Source organism: Neovison vison, chromosome 6 (assembly GCF_020171115.1).
Source record: "Neovison vison isolate M4711 chromosome 6, ASM_NN_V1, whole genome shotgun sequence".
In the NCBI taxonomy this organism is placed as follows: Eukaryota; Metazoa; Chordata; class Mammalia; order Carnivora; family Mustelidae; genus Neogale; species Neogale vison.
In genome coordinates, this window is record NC_058096.1 from 125,345,978 (window position 1) to 125,361,428 (window position 15,451).

At 37.6% G+C, this 15,451-nt stretch overlaps 2 protein-coding genes across 2 annotated transcripts in view; one reads left to right on the plus strand and one right to left on the minus strand.

The window, feature by feature from the left end:
• PIK3CB (phosphatidylinositol-4,5-bisphosphate 3-kinase catalytic subunit beta) overlaps positions 1-15,451 on the plus strand; it is a 201,611-nt gene that overhangs the window by 72,462 nt on the left and 113,698 nt on the right. The window contains exons 3-4 of the mRNA XM_044252261.1: positions 5,149-5,335; positions 13,240-13,465. Of these exons, the coding sequence (XP_044108196.1) occupies positions 5,165-5,335; positions 13,240-13,465 (397 nt within the window). The 5' untranslated portion in view covers positions 5,149-5,164. The remainder of the gene's footprint in view (positions 1-5,148; positions 5,336-13,239; positions 13,466-15,451) is intronic.
• LOC122908901 (elongation factor 1-alpha 1-like) lies at positions 8,168-9,741 on the minus strand. Its single transcript, XM_044252262.1, has one exon. It carries the CDS (start codon positions 9,704-9,706, stop codon positions 8,318-8,320), a length of 1,389 nt encoding a protein of 462 aa, XP_044108197.1. The 5' UTR covers positions 9,707-9,741; the 3' UTR covers positions 8,168-8,317.

Genomic DNA, 15,451 nt, shown 5'->3' on the forward strand with positions numbered 1-15,451 from the left:
AAAATCCATGCTAAAGAAAGGAGGGGCATGTACAGGTTTATCATGATTGTAATTGTATGATAGGTGGCTGATGTTTCATAAACCCTTCTCTATTTTAAGTGCAAACTTCTGTTTTTCCAGCTTTTGTTGCAAATTCCTGATTCATGTCATACATGGTGTGACTTAGTATTCAGGAGCTGGCTTTCCCCCATCTTTGTGTGGTGGTGATGAAAGTAAGCAAAGCATGGTCTTTATAATTTTGTGTAGCATATTTTCTTGAACACCTGCTATTTGCAAGGTTGAAGAACAACTCTCCTAAAGACAGTCTCAAAAGGCTATTCTGCAGTGATGTACCTAAAGCTATTCCAGGACCAGTGACTGTTAATGACATCTGTAGTAACTGTGTGTAGTTTGTTCATGTTTATAAAAGTATCAGTTTAGGGCGCCTCGGTGGCTTAGTTGGTTGAGTGTCTGCCTTTGGCTTGAGTCGTGGTTCCAGGGCCCTGGGATTGAGTCCCATATCAGACTCTGCTCAGTGGGGAAGCCTGCTTCTCCTCTCCCTCTGCCTGCCACTCCCCCTGCTTGTGCTCTCTCTCTCTGTCATATAAATAAAAATAAAAATGAATCTTTGTAATAAAGTATCAGTTTAGAGTGCCCAAGTTTAATGATTTCTCCATATACTGTGGTAAGAGACAGTACTTTAAAAAGCATGGGGGAAAAAAAGCAAAAATAAAAGCATGGGTCAAGCTCTCCAAAAGTTTATAGTTAACATGTGGTTTATTATGGTTAGTAATAATATAATAATAAAGACTTTTTTCTGGTAATTTAAGAGTTACTATGCAGAGGGTTGTGTAGTGCTCACACTCTGCAGCTAGACCCAACTTCAAATCCAGGACTGCTATTTGGTAGCTATGAGATAACAACCTCTTTAAGTTCCTCAAGGAGTAATAATATTACCATAGGAGGGTAATAAGGATAAAATACAGAAATGCATGTAAAGAAATTAGTAGAATGCTGGCACAGAGTTAAGAACTCACCTTTAGCTGTTTTAGATTTTCTTATTACCCTGTGAGCTTTTTTTTGAATTGTAGGAGTAGGGATAATAATGTTTTTGTCTTAAAAACATTGAACAGTTACAAAATGGCTACTATGTGCTGATCACTTTTGGGGAAATGAAAGTAGTTGAAAATATATAATTCATAGCTCAAAAGAACTTAGGGCTTTTGAATTAAAAAAACAAGTTAGCTGCAAATATTTATATTTAACTTACTAAGTTCCAGGCGTTCTTTCTTTAATTTTTATAGCTATGTGCTCTAAGGTAGTTACTGTTGATTTCATCATTTCACAGATAAGGGAACTTAAGTAGGGGAGAAGATACATGATTTGCCCGAGATCTTTCAGCCGGTAAGGGATGGAACGAACTCTCACAAGTAAGCTGTTGGATTCTGAGACCACAGTCTTTCATCAGTGCACTATCTTGCCGACAGAAACAGGACTGGCACATGAGAAAGTTTCAGGGCCTGTATAAGTGTCAGTGTAATGGGTCCAGATTATAAAAGGGTGTAAGAGTTAGGAGAGAGGAATCAGTAAAGGCTTGAATATTCAGGGAGTGCGGTTTCTTGCATCCTTGCCGGCACCTGTTGTTTCTTGTGTTGTTAATTTAGCCATTCTGACCAGTGTGAGATGGTATCTCATTGTGGTTTGATTTGTATTTCCTTGATGATGTGTGATGTTGAGCATCTTTTCATGTGTCTGTTAGCTATCTAAATGTCTTTTTTGGAGAAATGTCTTGATACCTTCTGCCCATTTCTTAACTGGGTTATTTGTTTTCTCGGTGTTGAGTTTCATAAGTTCTTTGTTAGATTTTGGAATCTTACCCTTTATCAGTATGTCATGCAAGTATCTTCTATTCTGTAGCTGCCTTTTAGTTTTGTTGATTGCTTTCCTTCACTGTGCAGAAGCTTTTTGCATGCTTGTATGACTTGATGAAGTCATAATAGTTCATTTTTGCTTTTGTTTCCCTTGCTTCTGGTGATATGTCTAGTAAGAAGTTGCTAAAGCTGTGGTCAGAGAGGTTGGTGCCTGTGTTCTCCCGTAGGATTTTTTTTTTTTTAAGATTTTATGTATTTATTTGACAGGCACAGATCACAAGTACGCAGAGAGCCAGGCAGAGAGAGAGGGGGGAAGCAGGCTCCCAGCTGAGCAATAAAGCTGGCTTTAACCCACTGAGCCACCGAGGCACCCCTTCTGTAGGATTTTGATGGTTTCCTGTCTCACACTAAAGTCTTTCATCTGTTTTGAATTTATTTTTGTGTATGGTGTAAGAAAGCAGACCAGTTTTGGGGCGCTTGGGTGTCTCAGTTGTTTAAGTATCTGCCTTTGGCTCAGCTCATGATCTCAGGGTCTTGGGATCGAGTCCATCAAGCTTCACATAGAGCTCCCTGCCCGGCAGGGTATCTCCTTCTCCTTGTTCCCTGCTCTTTCCCTCTGCTCTCTCCCTCTGCTCTTTCTTCTGCTCTCTCTCCAACTTTCTTTTGACATACATTAACATGATAGGTGGTTCTCCATCTCCAATCTGCGGGTGTCTTTAGGTCTAAAGTGAGTCTCTTGTAGGCAGCATATAGATAGATCTTAATCTATTAAGATCCCATTTTTAAGTAATCTCTGCACCAGTTGTGGGGCTTGAACTCAACCCCATGAATAAGAGTCATATGCTTCATTAAATGAGCCAGCCAGGTGCCCCACCACCAGACCATTATTATACTTCACAAATGCAACAGTATTTCCTTAAAATCATCTAATATTTAATTCATATTTAATTTCCTAGTTTGTCTTAAAGATGTTTGTTGTGTTTTTGTTTTTTTTTAAAGATTTTATTTATTTATTTGTCAGAGAACACACAAGCAGGCAGAGTGGCAGGCAAAGGCAGAGAGAGAAGCAGGCTTCCTGCCGAGCAAGGAGCCTGATGTGGGACTCAATCCCAGGACCCTGGAATCATGACCTGAGCTGAAGGCAGAAGCTTAACCGACTGAGCCACCCAGGCATCCCTAAAGATAGGTTTTTATAGCTGATTTGGTGAAATAAGTGTTGGATTTGGCTATCTCCACTCCCAACACGGAACTGAGGCAAGGCTTGATCTTAGAACTGTGAGATCATGACCTATTCCAAAATGAAGAGCTCTAGGCTTAACCAACTAAGCCACCCAGGTGCCCCTCCTAAATGTTGATTTGTTAACAGTCCTTGCATCATTTTCTTTTATTGTTGATTAGCTTGTTTTGTTTTTGTTGATTACTTTTTTTTATTGATGATTCATTAGGAACTTGACTGATGCTTCCTTGAAGTCTTTAATTCCTGTCTCTGTTTTCCTATTTCTTGTAAACTGATAAATAATTCAGATTTAGAGTCTTGATTAAATTCAGGTTCTTTTTGTTTGTTTGTTTTCCAAAATCAACTATATCCTATAGGGTGTGGTTAGTACTTCTGTTGCATTGTAGGAGGAGACATATGTCTGGATTAGTCACAGGTTTTAGATAGTGTTAACCTGATACTGTTCATTATAAAGTTACTCATCATCCTTTCACTTTATTTTGTAAAATTTAGCATCCATAAATTATGCATTATTGCCTAGATTCATTGTTTCATTAGAGGTTGCACAACGGTGGTTTTCTAATTTTATCGTTCTTTCTGTGTTTATGAACTCAAGTTGTTCTAAAACTTAAGGAAAAAACCTTACCCTCATCAGTCATTTGGTTACCCTGAAATATTTGGTATAAGCTGGTCAAAACATGTTTGATTTGCTTCCCCATTCTTTTTTTTTTTTTTTAAGTTTTATTTATTTATTTGACAGAGAGAGAGAAATCACATGTAGGCAGAGAGAGAGGGGGAAGCAGGCTCTCCGCTGAGCAAAGAACCCGATGTGGGACTCTATCCCAGGACCCTGAGACCATGACCTGAGCTGAAGGCAGAGGCTTAACCCACTGAGCCAGTGGTGCCCTGCTTCCCCATTCTTTATCAATTTTCAGAATAGGGAGTTGGTCTTAGCAAGCTCCAGTGGTGATCAGTAAATTGTTTATTTGTTTCTTTTTATTATTATTAAGTCACTCATTTGTATATTTTTGATGCATTTCAACCGGTGGATGTCACGGATATTTCTGATGCTCAGAAATGCTTCAAGTTGGCTCTTGTCTCTTTTGATGTGATGCTTTCATTCTTTCAGTAAATGGGATTTGAATCTTGATTTAATTAACTTTAGTGCCCGTGTTCCGCCCACTATTATTGCTGTGCTTTCTTCAAGGAAGCTCTCAAGGAAGTCTTCAAGGTGCAGTTCAGGGGCGCATTTGTTGGAATAGGGGTTTGATTCCAGGAGTGTCAACATTTGTCTGAACATAGTTCCAACAGTAGATTAATAGCCTTTGTGGTACAAAGGCTAAGGTGGTGCAGTATTAGGACAAGCGAAGGAAATTAGTCCAGCAACATAGCACAAAAGTCCTTGTCAGCTGGGTTGAGGGATTTGGTGTTTTTAATTCTTAGGTGATGGGTCGTGAGACTGTAAGTTCATGACATTTTGTTTCTCACATGAGATTGATAAATTAAAAAAAAAAAGATTTATTTATTTTAGAGTGAGTGTGTCTAAATGGGGTGGGGGGAGGCAATTTGAGAAAGGGAGAAAAGCACAGACTCCTTGCTGAGTATGGGGCCCAACACAGGGCTTGACCTGATGACCCCAATATCATGATCTAAGTTAAAATCGAGGGTCAGACAGATGCTCAACTGATTGAGCCACCCAGGTGCCCAGATAGAAAATTATATTTGAAAGAAGGCCCTCTTGACTACTGTTTTCATTGGAGTTTGCAGAGAAGAACTCAGCGAAAGAAGCCAATTTTATTTAATAAAATCTGGAATCACCTGTTGAGTGGTTGTTAACTGAATTTCTTAGAAACCTCTAATCTTAAATCTTTCATTTTTCATATGTGATACACTTTTGTTGAATTTGAGTAGAGTGTTTTTAAATAATTTGTTTCTGGTGGCTTAATCTTTAATTAGCCATCTGTTATATTATTGGCTGTATTGAAATCCAAAGACTAATTATGGATTGGTGGTCTTTAACATATTTTATTATAAGATTTGGCTAATTTTCTGTTTCACCACGTTTTACTTAATAATTTTTAGGGCCCCATGGTTATGAATGTGCTTCAATTTCATAATGCCTCCTGCTATGGCAGACATCCTTGACATCTGGGCAGTGGATTCACAGTTAGCATCTGATGGCTCCATACCTGTGGATTTCCTTTTGCCCACTGGGATTTATATTCAGCTGGAGGTTCCTCGGGAAGCTACCATTTCCTATATTAAACAGGTATGTTAATAAGTGGAATTTTTATAAATGTAGCTTACTTACTATATCACTTAGGGGAAGATGTTATTCTATTATAGAAAATGTTATTAATGTAAATCATATGGTCAGTTTGAGGGAAAATTAACGTTTAGGATTTTGATACATGCTTTGTCTTTTGTAGATGTATAAAAGGTAATTCTCACTCTCACTTTTAATCTATATGTAATACCTGAATTAAGAAAAATTAGGTTAGTTTGAAATGTTCATTCAGGTTGTTTAAAGGAATTTGACATTGTCAAAGAAAGTTTTGAGTTAAAATCTTTTTAAGTACTATCTTTGAACTTGTCATACTTTTTTGTATGTGGTTTTTGGTTGGTTGTCTCTTCCCCTTTTCTTTCCTCTTCTTCTCTCCATACCCCCACTACTCTTCATGATGATTGTGGGGAAGAAAAAGTTTTCCCCTAGTAGTGAATAGCATGCCCTCCTTTGGAAGCAAGTTCTTTTTTTTTTTTTTTAAAAAGGTTTAATTTAAATTCAGGTTAGTTAATATACCGTGTGATGTAAGTTTTAGGTGTACAATATAGTGATTCAACAGTGCAAACAATACCCTGTGCTCATCACTACAAGTGTACTCTGTACTCTTTAATCCCTATCACCTATTTCACCCATTCCCTCAACCATACCTCCCTTCTGTAACCATCAGTTTGGAAGCACCTTCTTCTATTTATTTATTTATTTATTTAGGTTTAAAGATTTTATTTATTTATTTGACAGACAGAGATCACAATTAGGCAGAGAGGCAGGCAGAGAGAGAGGAGGAAGCAGGCTCCCCACCGAGCAGAGAGCCGGATGTATGTCTCTATTCAAGGACCCTGAGATCATGACCTGAGCCGAAGGCAGAGGCTTTAACCCACTGAGCCACCCAGGCGCCCCGCAACTTCTTTTATATAACTAGTCTTGCTTGTTTTCACATTAATTGATGAGTGGTATTGATTTGTGAGTACAATGAAATGTAAATGAAATTATTTTCCTAAACTTTCTCTTTAATGTTTTCCAAATAGCTGAACCCAATATGAAAATCAGGGGATATGATACTTTAAGAAAAAGTATTTATGATAAACCTTTTTAAAGTTCTTGACTTTGGATAGCCTCTTAACTCTTTTCCAAGCTTCTTCATCTGGGAGACATGAGAATTCTAAAACTGCATGATCCCTGAAGTAGAAAACAGAAAAACCCCAAAATTATTTTAGGTATCCCAAGATTCAGAGGTATTAACCTGGTGTACAGGTTCAGTGCTTATCATTATAGTCACCAGTGACAAGTATGGATGTCTGTGGCTGCACCTGAAGCTGGATTAAGCATTCATGCACTCCATTCTTTTAATTGTAAAACATACATAACGTGAAGTTTACCATAAGAATAATTTTTAGGTGCATAATTCTGTATTAAATACATTCACAGTATTGCCCAACCATCAGCCTTATATAGAAACACAAACACTGTTTTCGTTAAATAAAAAACTTTCTTCTCCAAGTCTCTGGTAATCCCTATTCTAGTTTCTGTCGCTAGGAATTTGTCTATTCCAGCTACCTTATAAAAGTGGAATCAAACAGTAGTTGTGCTTTTGTGTCTGACTTATCTTACCTACCATAGTATTTTCAAAGGTCATCCATATTGTAATATAAGTCCAAATTTCATTTCTTTTTAAGACTTAGTAAAATTCCACTGTTTGGAATTTTATGCCACATTTTGTTTTTCTGTTCATCTCTTGATATTTTGATTGTATCAGTCTTTTGGCTATTGTGGACATTAGTGTATAGTTATCTGTTTGAGTCCCTGCTTTCAGTTTTTTGGGGTATATGTCTGGAAATGGAATTTTTATATCTTTTGGTAACTCTGTTTTAACTTTTTAAAGAACTGCCAGACTGTTTTCCACAGTTGCATTATCCTTTTTCTTTCCCACCAGCAATACTCAAGAGTTCTAGTTTCTCCACATCCTGGCCAACACTTGTTATTTTCTGTTTTTGTCACTTGTTTTTTATAATAACTATTTTTATAGCTGTGAAATGGTATCTTATTGCAGTTTTTAGTTGTATTTCCCTGATCACTAATGATGTCGAGCATCTTTTCATGTTTTTAATGGCCATTTGTAGAATTCTCTATTTAAGTCCATTGTACATTTTGTAATTCAATTGTTTGCTTCTTATTGTTGAGTCATAGGAGTTCTTCATATATCTTGGATATTAATCTCTTATCAGATACATAATTTGCAAATATTTTCTCCCATTCTTTGGGTTGCCTTTTTATTTGCAGTACTGTCCTTTGATGTATAAAATTTTTAAAATTTTTATGAAATCCAGTTTACCTGTTCTTTCTTTTGTCGCCCAGCAACACTGCTTTCTCCTGAATATAGCTGAATCTGAAGATTAGCTATGATTTTTACTAGGGTCTATTATTCTCAGCTCTTGGTTTTTATACTGGCTGCAATTACAAATTTGTAATCCACCTTGCCATTTGTATGGTGACCTTCTTTTATATGATTTCATTCAGGAAGCTTGGGGGAAAATGACAAGAGATTGATTCTGCTTCTTCTGACAGGGCACTGTTAATTAATGATGATAATCCTGGTCAATAGAAAAGAATCCAGGAAAAATAATATTTTGTAAGAGAGGATGGTGCATACTTTGAATTTTCTGTTTTGTTTTGTTTCTCATTAAACTTTTGTTTTAATGGGTCTCAAAATTCTGTGACATATTTTTGGTCAAGTTGTTTCCATTAAAAAGTACTGATTTTAAAAACTAATAACTTAAAACTGCCACACACACACACAAAAAACAAATGGTCCACAAAACATTCTCCTTTCCTTCTGAAGGTTTTACGATGCATTGTTATCATTAACCAGTCTTTTACTATTAAACTTAAATGGCCAATTGACACAAACAGTTCTGAGACCGTTCTTCCACCACTGATTAAGACTGGGGCGGCAGGTATTGGGGATAATATTCATTTAGCCTTCTGAGCTTTCTGGGCAGACTTGGTGACCTTGCCAGCTCCAGCTGCCTTCTTGTCCACTGCTTTGATGACACCCACAGCAACCATCTGTCTCATGTCACAAACAGCAAAACAGCCCAGAGGAGGATAGTCAGAGAAGCTCTCAACACACATAGGCTTGCCAGGAACCATATCAACAATGGTAGCATCACCAGATTTCAAGAACTTGGGACCATCTTCCAGCTTTTTTCCAGAACGACGATCTATCTTCTCCTTCAGCTCAGCAAACTTGCAAGCAATGTGAGCTGTGTGACAATCCAGCACAGGTGCATATCCAGCACTAATTTGGCCTGGATGGTTCAGGATAATCACCTGAGCTGTGAAGCCAGCTGCTTCCATTGGTGGGTCATTTTTGCTGTCACCAGCCACATTGCCACGATGAACATCTTTGACAGATACGTTCTTGACATTGAAGCCCACATTGTCCCCAGGAAGAGCCTCACTCAAAGCTTCATGGTGCATTTCAATAGACTTGACTTCAGTTGTAACATTGACTGGAGCAAAAGTGACCACCATGCCAGGCTTAAGAACACCAGTCTCCACTCGGCCCACAGGGACGGTACCAATACCACCAATTTTGTAGACGTCCTGGAGAGGCAGACACAAGGGCTTATCAGTTGGACGAGTTGGTGGCAGAATGCAATCCAGAGCTTCAAGCAGTGTGGTTCCACTGGCATTCCCATCTTTACGGGTGACTTTCCATCCCTTGATCCAAGGCATATTAGCACTTGGCTCCAGCATGTTGTCACCATTCCAACCAGAAATTGGCACAAATGCTACTGTGTCGGGGTTGTAGCCAATTTTCTTAATGTAGGTGCTGACTTCCTTAACGATTTCCTCGTATCTCTTCTGGCTGTAGGGTAGCTCAGTGGAATCCATTTTGTTAACACTAGCAATTAGTTGTTTTACATCGAGTGTGTAAGCCAGAAGGGCATGCTCACGGGTCTGCCCGTTCTTGGAGATACCTGCTTCAAATGCACCAACACCAGCAGCAACAATCAGGACAGCACAGTCAGCCTGGGATGTGCCTATAATCATGTTTTTGATAAAGTCTCTATGTCCTGGAGCATCAATGATGGTCACATAATACTTGCTGGTCTCGAATTTCCACAGGGAGATATCAGTGGTGATACCACGTTCACTTTCAGCTTTCAGTTTATCCAAGACCCAGGCATACTTGAAAGAGCCTTTTCCCATCTCAGCAGCCTCCTTCTTGAATCTTTCGATAGTTCTTTTGTCAATCCCACCACATTTGTAGATCAGATGACCAGTAGTGGTAGACTTGCCCGAATCTACGTGTCCGATGACAACAATGTTGATAAGAGTCTTTTCCTTCCCCATTCTGGTTTAGGTTGAGCGGTGGTTTTCACGACACCTGTGTTCTGGTGGCAAACCCGTTGCAAAAAAGCTTTTTTTTTTTTTTCCTAATTAGAAGTTACTTGTGTTCATAAGAATGGTAAATATGAGGGTGCCTTGGTGGCTCGGTCGTTAAGCGCCTGCCTTCTGCTCAGGTCATGATCCCAGCGTCCTGGAATCCAGCCCCACATTGGGCTCCCTGCTTGGCTGGAAGCCTGCTTCTCCCTCTCCCACTCCCCCTCCTTATATTTCCTCTCTTACTGTCTGTCTCTCTATGTCAAGTAAATAAATAAAATCTTAAAAAAAAAAAAAAAGGTAAATATGAACATCTTCATAGATAATCACTTTTTTAAAAATTGAAGTAGAGTTGACATACGATATTATATTACTTTCAGGTTTACAAACTATGATTCAGCAGTTACATACATTATGAAATGTTTACCATGATATGTATAGTTACTATCACCACACCAAGTTATTCTAATATTATTGACTGTATTCTCATTGCTGTACTTTTCATCTCCATGATTTATTTATTTCATAACCAGTATTTTGATTTTTTAATCCCCTTCATCTATTACACCTTTCCCCCCACCAGTTTGTTCTTTTTATTTATTAGTTTCTGTTTTTATTTTTGCTTTTTAGATTCTACATATAAGTGAGATCATGTGGTATTTGTCTTTCTCTGACTTATTTACTTAGCATAAGGTTAGGTTTTGGTATATACTTATTTTTCTTTGATATACTTATAAATGGCATTGTTTTCTTTCTTTGCTAGTGTATGGAAACAACAGGTTTTTGTATATTAATTTTGTATTCTGCAACTTTGTGGAATTCATTTATTCTAATATTTTTTGTGGAATCGTTAGGGTTTTTTTTTATATATAGTATCATGTCTTATGCAAATAGTGACAATTTTACTTCTTCCTTAACAATTTGGATACTTTTTCTTTTTGTCTCATTGCTGTGACTGGGTCTTCTAATACTGTATGTTGAATAAAGGTGGTGAGAGTAGACATTTTTGTCTTGTTCCTGATCTTAGAGCAATAGCTTTCAGCTTTTCACCATAAGTATGATGTTAGCCATGGGTTTATCATATATGGCTTTATTATGTTGAAGTATATTTTCTCTGTTCCCATCTTTTTGAGAGTTTTTATGATGAACAAATTTGGAATTTGTCAAATGCTGTTTTGGCGTCTTCTGAGATGATTAGATGATTTTATCTTTCAGTTTGGTATATCATCTTGATTGATTTGTGGATGATGAGCCATCTTTGCATCTCTGGAATATTTCCTACCTGATTGTGGTGAATGAACCTTTTAATGTCTTGTTGAATTTGCATTGCTAATATTTTGTTGAAGATTTTTACACCTGTATTCATTGGGGATACTAGTATGTTTGTTTGTTTGTTTTTGGTAGTGTCTGTTTGATTTTGGTATCAGAGTAATGCTGGCCTTGTAGAATGAATTTGGAAGCATTCCTTCTTCCTTTTTTTGGATGAGTTAAAAAAGAATTGAGGGGTGCCTAGATGGCTTAGTTGGTTAAGTTTCTGACTCTTTTTTTTTGTTGTTTTTAAAGATTTTATTTATTTATTCAACAGACAGAGATCACAAGTAGGCAGAAAGGCAGGCGGAGAGAGGGGGAAGCAGGCTCCCTGCCGAGCAGAGAGCCTGATGCGGGGTTTGATCGACCTGAGCCGAAGGCAGAGGCCCAACCCACTGAGCCACCCAGGTGCCCCTCTGACTCTTTTTTTTTTTTTTTAAGATTTTATTTATTTTATTTTATTTATTTATAGATTTTATTTTATTTGAAAGACAGAGATCACAGGTAGGTAGAGAAGCAGGCAGAGAGAGAGAGGAGGAAGCAAGCTCCCTGCTGAACAGATAGCCTGATACGGGGCTCGATCCCAGGACCCTGGGATCATGACCTGAGCGGAAGGCAGAGGCTTTAACCCACTGAGCCACCCAGGCTCCCCTAAGTTTCTGACTCTTAATTTGGCCTCAGTTCATGATCTCAGGGTTGTGCAGTTGGGCCCATGCTCAATGCAGAGTCTGCTTGAGATTCTCTCCCTCTGCCTGTTCTTCTTTCCTCACTTGCATGCTTGTAGCACACGCTTTCTCTATCAAATACATAAATAAAAGAAATCTTTAGAAAAAAAGAAAAGGATTGATATTCATTTCTTTTTCCCCCCAGCTAGAGAGGGAGAGAGGGGTGGGCAGAGGGGAAGAAAGAGAATCTTAAGCAGGCTCTATGCCCAGCAAGGAGCCTGTGGCCGGGCTCTATCTCAGGACCCTGAGGTCATGACCCTAGCCAAAATCAGGAGTTGGATGCTTACCTGAAAGAGCCATTCAGGCACCCTGATACCTGATATTCATTCTTCTTTGAATGTTTGGTGGAATTCAGCAATGCAGCCATCTGGTTCTAGACTTTTTTTATTTTTTAAGATTTTATTTATTTATCTGACACACACAGAGTGAGAGAACACCAGTGGAGGAACGGCAGGGGGAGAGGGAGAAGCAGGCTCCCTGCTCAGCAGGGAGCCTTATGAGGTGGGGATGGGGTGGGGGTGGGGGAGTGGCTACTCTTGACCTAAGCTGAAGGCCAATGTTTACTTGACTTAGCCACCCACCGGCCCCTAGACTTTTTTTTTTTTGGTGCAAGTTTTTTTAAATTACTGATTCAATTTCATTACTGGTTATCACTCTATTTAGAGTATCTGCTTTTTTTCTGATTTAAGCCCTAGAAGATTGTATGTTTCTAGGAGTTTATCTGTTTCTTTTGGTTTTCCAGTTTGTTGCCATATAATTTTTTATAGTAGTCTCTTAAAAATCTTTTGTATTTCTGTGGTGTCAGTTGTAACTTCTCTTTCATTTCTGATTTTGAGTGCTCTCTCTTAAGAAGTCTTGCAGATACTTAATTTTGTTTATGTAAATGCATTTTTTGTGTGTTGTACTATTACTTACAAATATGGGTTAATACTATATGTGTCCCCTTGTAAGTTGGTATTTTATTTATTTTTTCTAAATTATTTTCATTAACATATAATGTGTTATTTGTGCCAGAGGTGCAGGTCTTTGAATCATCAGTCTTACACATTTCACAGCACTCACCATAGCCCATACCCTCCCCAATGTCCATAACCCAACCACCCTATCCATACCCCTCCACCCCCCCAGCAACTCTCAGTTTGTTTTGTGAGATTAAGAGTCTCCTATGGTTTGTCTCCCTCCTGATCCTATCTTTTAAGTTGGTATTTAAAAACAAACAAACAAACAAACAAAAAACAAACCTTAATATATCTTGAACAACTTTCCATGTTACTGTGTATTTTTATTTTAGTCTTACAGATTTGTAATATTTTATAGTTGATTTAGCCAGTCCTTCATTGCTAAACATTTGGCTTGTCCTATTTTTTTGAGTTTTATAGAGAGTGCTGCAGTGAGTATCCTTGTAGATGTATCTTTGTACACTTGAACAAGTTTTTCTGTTCCAGAAAGTGTCTTATTTTTTTCCTGCAGATGTTATGGAAGCAAGTTCACAATTACCCAATGTTTAACCTCCTTATGGAAATTGACTCCTATATGTTTGCATGTGTGAATCAAACTGCTGTATATGAGGAGCTTGAAGATGAAACAAGAAGACTCTGTGATGTCAGACCTTTTCTTCCAGTTCTCAAATTAGTGACCAGAAGTTGTGACCCAGGGGAAAAATTAGACTCAAAAATTGGAGTCCTTATAGGAAAAGGTAACGTAAAAACTTATGGTATGAATTCTTTACATATTTATGGTTGTATGTATAAACATATAAGTATGATCAAAGACGTTGCTTTGTAGAGTGTGGCTCAAAGACCAATACTTACTTGTAAATTTGTAACTAGTCTGAGATAAGGTGCATGTAACAATTGAGAGTAAATGTTTATAAATTCCTATAGCAATGTGATAACCCCTGGGACACTATGGTAATATGTTTTATATATCTATTTTAGTGACTTATTTTTATTAGCCAGAGTATATGCCCTTTTTGGCAGATTGGAAAGGAAGAAGTTCTCCCTTTGTCTCAGGTAGTTTGAGAAGGCCTTTTCTAAGAGATACATCCTCCATTTCTTTTGAACTTCCTCTACACTATACACTATACACAATACACACAACTTCCTCTACACTATACACACAATTTATATAAAATTCTGTATATCAAGACTTTAAGCTAATTAAAAAGTTTCTGTCAATAACCCATATTACTGACAAATTTTACTTCTTAACTAAAATTATCTTTAAGTAGAGATACTTTTGTAGGGAGTCAGGATATGTTGTGTCTACGTTATTCTTTGCAAATTAATTCCAGGGAGAATCATGAGTAACAAAATGTGGTAGAGTATCTTTTGCTATAATAATGTTAGGTATCACATGGGTCAATGGTATATCAATATCCTGCTTTAGACAAGATACTAGAATTAAGTACTGTGAGAGGTTTACTGCAGAGGAGGCTTGAAGTTTATTTATTTTGCAGTAGCAGTTTTGTGTTGTTGTTTTCAGTTTTATTTTTTAAGAGACTTGAAATTGAACTAAAAAACCAAGCAACCCACTGGAGGCTTTTGGATTTGGATTAGCCTCTTGTATTGACTAAATTCACTCTTAAAAGATAATATAGTACCATCCCATTTAATATTATAAGTGTCTTCAAGATAACCTAATATCATCCCTTCCAAGAACCATGTCCTAAAGATTGCATTCTTTGATCTTGACCTATAGTGATTCAGACTAACTAATGATTACAAGTGTAGGGCTACATTCTTCCTCTGAGTGCTTAGAAGAAGAACAGAACTTTGTTGAATTACTGAATGACAGCCTATGTGTATTTCTTTCTCTTTTCTTTCTTTTTCCCTTTCTTTTTTTTTCAAGTAGGCTCCATGCTGGGCCTACCAGTACCAGGCTTGAATTCAACAACACTGAGATCAAGACCTGAGCAGAGATCAAGAGTCAGATTGCTCACTGACTGGGCCAACCAAGTACCCAGACAATATAGTACTTAAAAAGGTTTGATTACTTCAGAGGAGAGCTAGTTCCGTTTAGGAAATAATTTTTTGTTTCTTCAATAAGTTTGTAATTATTTACCATATAGGATTCATTCACCCACCCACCCAACCATCCATCACTCCTTCCTTCCTTCCTCCCTCCCCCCCCCGCCTCTTATTTTTTTATTTTTAAGTAATCTCCACACCCTGTGTGGGGCTTGAACTCATAACTGAGATCAAGAGTCACATGCTCCACTGACTGAGCCATCCAGGAGACCCCACAATTTTCTTATATATTAATGGCCTCATTAGAAAGCACTCCTTTCCATTTGCTAGGGCTCCAAAGATTTTTTCAATAAACTTTAAATTCTCCATTACAAAAAGTCTCTCCTTTGTTTGAAGAATATATGGGAAAGTAAAAAATAATAAATAATGACTTATAGGTTATTGAAGACAAGAATATCCACTGATAACATTGAGATAGAGTTCTTTCCAAGTGGCTTTTTGTGTATGTGTCTCTGTGTATGAAATATATAGCTTTTAGGTTTCCCTGCTGATGGAAGGAAGTAGACCAGAACCATACTGATTGTTAAGGATTAAATATTTGATAATCCAAAAGATTAGCATCACAGAGAGAGCTAACTTTTGTCAAGATATAGATATCTTTCTGAGATGTATCATGTTTTCAAAATTTAGATCACTACACTGTCTTCTAGTTG